The following is a 4,277-nucleotide window of genomic DNA, read 5'->3' as shown; positions in this document are numbered from 1 at the left end:
AGAAGTACGTGTATATAAGGGAGGGTTTCAAAAAATGGAAAGAAATGAGTGGGGTGCTACTGTGTTTGATATATTACATGAGCAATATCTTAGCAAATTGAAAAGATAAGAGGCTCTTATTTTATATTCTAACTTGTCAATTTGAGTTTCTAATTTGTACGAATCTATAGACTTAGTATTTTGACTTCACAAACATTTAATTTGAACCAGTGCTGTTTTCATCATAACATGTGACACCCAAAAATTGATGTATATCTGTATTTTTTTAATATTTGCTTTTAAATTAAGAAATTTAGTAATATATAGTACTAAAGTTTGAATTATAATCTACAGTTTGATACCAAAGTTATTGGCATGAATTCATGAAATAGTAGTTCAATAAAATTTTGAATGCGAGTCAACAAACAAGATGACATGGCCTTTCACCCGTGAACAATATCGAAAGGGTTAAACCGTGCCTAAACTAATATTCCTGACATTAAATTTGAAATTACTTGGCAAACCTGCAGGTCATGTTGCTGTATTGAATTACATAACACATGGGCTACTTGCGGGAAGCTCGTAAGTATACCTCGTGAAAACTTTTACTCTTATTATTCTTTGTTTTACCTAATCTTACCTAAAAAGTTTCTAATATTTTAGTTATTTTTATAACAGTAAATATAATATATGCATGAAAAACAAGAAATAAAGGACTTACCTGGGTCGTCTCTCTTTAGTGTTTACTGTCAACTTAACCTTACTTTTTTATACTAATGGTACTACTGCAATAAATAATATTTTATTTAATTAAATAATGCATCAAAGAACACAGAATAATAACATGCAAAAAAGCAGACTTTGTCCACCAACTATCAGAAAATATTTATCCAATATAAAATATCAGTAGTATTACATAATGGATAATACTGTTCTGACTTTAATAAAACTATAGGTTTATGAGGTTATGTTTTTTAATTTATCCATTATAAAACAGTATTATTAAACTATGAATGTTAATGTTCTAACTGTAATAAAACTTTAGCCTCATTAGGATATGTTGTTTTAATTTATAATATAGTAGTACTTAACATACTGTATGAATGTTGATGTTTTCTGGAATGGAGTTCTAGAAAGTTGCTTTATAAATGTAAAATATTATAGAAGTAAGGCTACAGTGAAATGTCAACAACATAATTACATTTGTGTTTCAAGGTACAGAGCTGCCTGTGGCACGGGACAATGGAATCAGAGTTTCTACTTTGGAACAAATGGCCAAACTCAAACCAGCCTTTATTCGACCAAATGGAACAGTCACAGCTGCAAATGCATCCTTTTTAGTATGTGGAAATATTTTATATTCTAAGCTTTTATACAAATGAAAGTTTTTGGGAAAACCTTTTGGAGTTTTATTCATTGTGAGAAAAAAAAATATTCACATATATCATAGTTTTTTTGAGAATTTTGTTAAATAAATAAATTAAACATTGCTATTTGGGGGGGATTGTTCTGGAATTAAACTTGCTCCTTAATTTGTTCTGTCAGCATTTGAAATATAGCATTAAGAGACAACTTCTTTACATTACTTTGTCAGTCTGCTTATAAAATTTTTTCTTAGTGTTTGTTCAGCCAGCATATAGAATGTAGCATTAGGAGACTACTTCTGTACATTACTCTGTGAATCTGCTTATAAAGTTTCTACTTAGTGTTTGACCAGCTAACATATAGTCTAAAATAAGGAAAATACCTCTCACAATACTTTGCACATTTGCTTGTAAGTTTCTCCTTAGTTTCTGTCAGCCAATATTTGGAGTGCAGCATTAGGAAACTACTTTTGTACATTACTTCAAGCTGCATATTGCTCAAGATTGTTTTAACTGTTGAAATTAAGATTAAGAATTCAGGTCACATATATTTGCATATTGAGGTTGGAAACTAAAGCTTTATGGCTCAACCTCTCATGGTACACAGCTTTTTATGCTAAGTTTTGTACTTATATGCATAGCTTGTCAATATGTTGACTATTTGCTTGGGTTGAACAGCATTTCTTGTACAGTATAGGTACTTGAAAAGTTTGAGATAAAAAAAATGTTTGAATTTTTTTATTTGGTGCTTTTGACTTAATCATAGTTGTATTTATAATATTATAAAAATCTTTATTTAATCTTAGAATACCTATTAAGTATGATCACAGAGAATTTATACAAATAACAAAAGAACAGTACTTAAAGTATTCCAGGAACTGTTTACTGCTTTCATGAAATTACGAAACTCGGAAATTAAAATTAAAAATATATTTATGCAAAGAGAATTTCATTTCTTTGAGTAATGTAAAATGTTTAGATTGATTTCATTTTCAAAAATATTCAAACTTTAAAAGGTTCTGTATTGTTACTAATATATTCAGATTTTATATAAAAATATTTTATTTAGAGAATTTCATGTATGTTTCTTCCAATTTAACACAGAAGAAACAGATGCTTTGTTGATTTGACTGGTATAGTAGGTAGCATATTGTTGCTTAGGCCAGTCCTACATAACATTGCTCCTGTACTGTATGAAAATTGCACGGACGGAGGTAGATAACTTTAGTAACTTTGCCATGAAATACAAAAAGATAGTGATCTCAGAAATGCTGAAAATTATTATAATTACAAAAGAGAGAAAATTCTTGTCAACCTTTCAATCAAAAATCCTAATCAATTTTATTAGATATACATTTGTTTTAATCATTTTTTGTAATAACAGTGGGTCTACCAGTCCTTGAGCAATATATGTTCAAGCTAAGGTAATATAGTTGAGAGAGTTTCATGCTTTTTTAATATTAGCACCAAATTTTCAGTGAAATGGAACATAGTTATTTGAAAAGTGCTTTATAAAATTATTATTATTAAAACATATTACAAATGCTTATATCATTGGTTCTAATAATATTTGTATTTTTTATGGTAGTGGAATATAGCATTCACAAGTTTTGGAAGCAATACACCTAATATTTATGATGAAATTCATAATGGTCAAATAATAAGAGGAACATGAAAACAAAATCTACCTCTATTATGATTTTTTTAAAATCAGCGATGTGTAGAAATGGTATTTTATGTAACTATCTTAACTTGTCCTCTACAAGTCACTAATCTGTAATGAACTAATTAAGAAGAATGTGAAAGAAATTTCTGATTTTCTTATCACAAATATTAGGTTCATTGGTTTCATTGCTCATCAGCTTACAGCACTGAACATTGTCAAAAAAAGTATTTCGTGATTTTCGTAAAATAATGGTTTAGTCACAAGACCAGTCACCATTTTGAAGATTAAAGGTGTATTTGTTGTTGAGTTTTTTGCTCTTTCTCTTATTATTCCTGGTGCCAGTATTTTGAAAAACTGTCATACATCTTATATTTTATCTTTTAAAAACAGTGAAAATTCTATATCAGATGGAGAAAAAAATTAGTGTTAGGCTACAGTGAAACTGAAAAAAATCTTTCTAAAACAAATATTTTGTATAGGAATATTTCAAGCAGCTTTACTTATGATTTTGAAGTTAATGTATTTTGGTAACATGCATTGAAATTACAGAAAGTTTTCTGTATGAATCATTGGGTGAATGTCCATGATATTAAAACAAGTATGATGTAACATCACTTTACAGCAGTGTGTATATTTCTCTGTTTTTGCCATCCATTTTTCATTTGAGGAAGTGGTTACTAATTTGCTTTACAGTGTTAGTACAAGTTTCATGTGTAGGCAAAACTGTGTTTTGAAATTGCACACAAATTATGATGTGGTGGAAAAAACAAAGATAATACAAAGATTCTTTATTTATGAGCTTTATTTTGCACACACACATCTATTAAGAGGATTAGTATATACCCTTTATATAGAGAGATTGTGTAAAGACAACTACATAGTTAAAATTATTTATTTTAGAAACTACTTGTTCTAAGAAAACTATATTCCACCAGAGAAAGATTTTATTCAGGAAAGTTTTGATATGATACAGGTTATTTCAACAACTGTCCCAGATGCTCAACATGCATTGCATTATTCAGAATTAGAATTTCATGTCTATGATCAGATAAGGCCACTGCAAATTACCTCTGTTTTTTTATCCTTACAATATCCTGCATGTTGACATGTATTAAGATCACCAATCTCATATTGTTGAAAGGTAGAAAATGAAGTAAAGCAATATTATTTGTGAGAAAAGTAATTTAAATATGTGCTAAAATAAAATGTACGATTTTCAGTGTGGTTGTGGTGAAATTTAGTTCCCTCAAAACAAGTAGTTTTTAAGG

The 4,277-nt window shown here is 28.7% G+C and overlaps 1 protein-coding gene across 1 annotated transcript in view; it reads left to right on the top strand.

Moving 5' to 3' along the window:
* Window positions 1–1,379, top strand: part of LOC106465415 (trifunctional enzyme subunit beta, mitochondrial-like) — a 45,498-nt gene extending 44,119 nt beyond the window's left edge. Inside the window, 1 exon segment of the mRNA XM_013925642.2 lies at window positions 1,195–1,379. Coding sequence (XP_013781096.2) covers window positions 1,195–1,361 — 167 coding nt within the window. The 3' untranslated portion in view covers window positions 1,362–1,379.
* Window positions 1,380–4,277: the final 2,898 nt, after the last annotated feature.

Source organism: Limulus polyphemus, unplaced genomic scaffold (genome assembly GCF_000517525.1).
Source record: "Limulus polyphemus unplaced genomic scaffold, Limulus_polyphemus-2.1.2 Scaffold1936, whole genome shotgun sequence".
In the NCBI taxonomy this organism is placed as follows: domain Eukaryota; kingdom Metazoa; phylum Arthropoda; class Merostomata; order Xiphosura; family Limulidae; genus Limulus; species Limulus polyphemus.
Note: the sequence above shows the minus strand (reverse complement) of the source record. Positions and strands in the feature narration are given on the sequence as shown.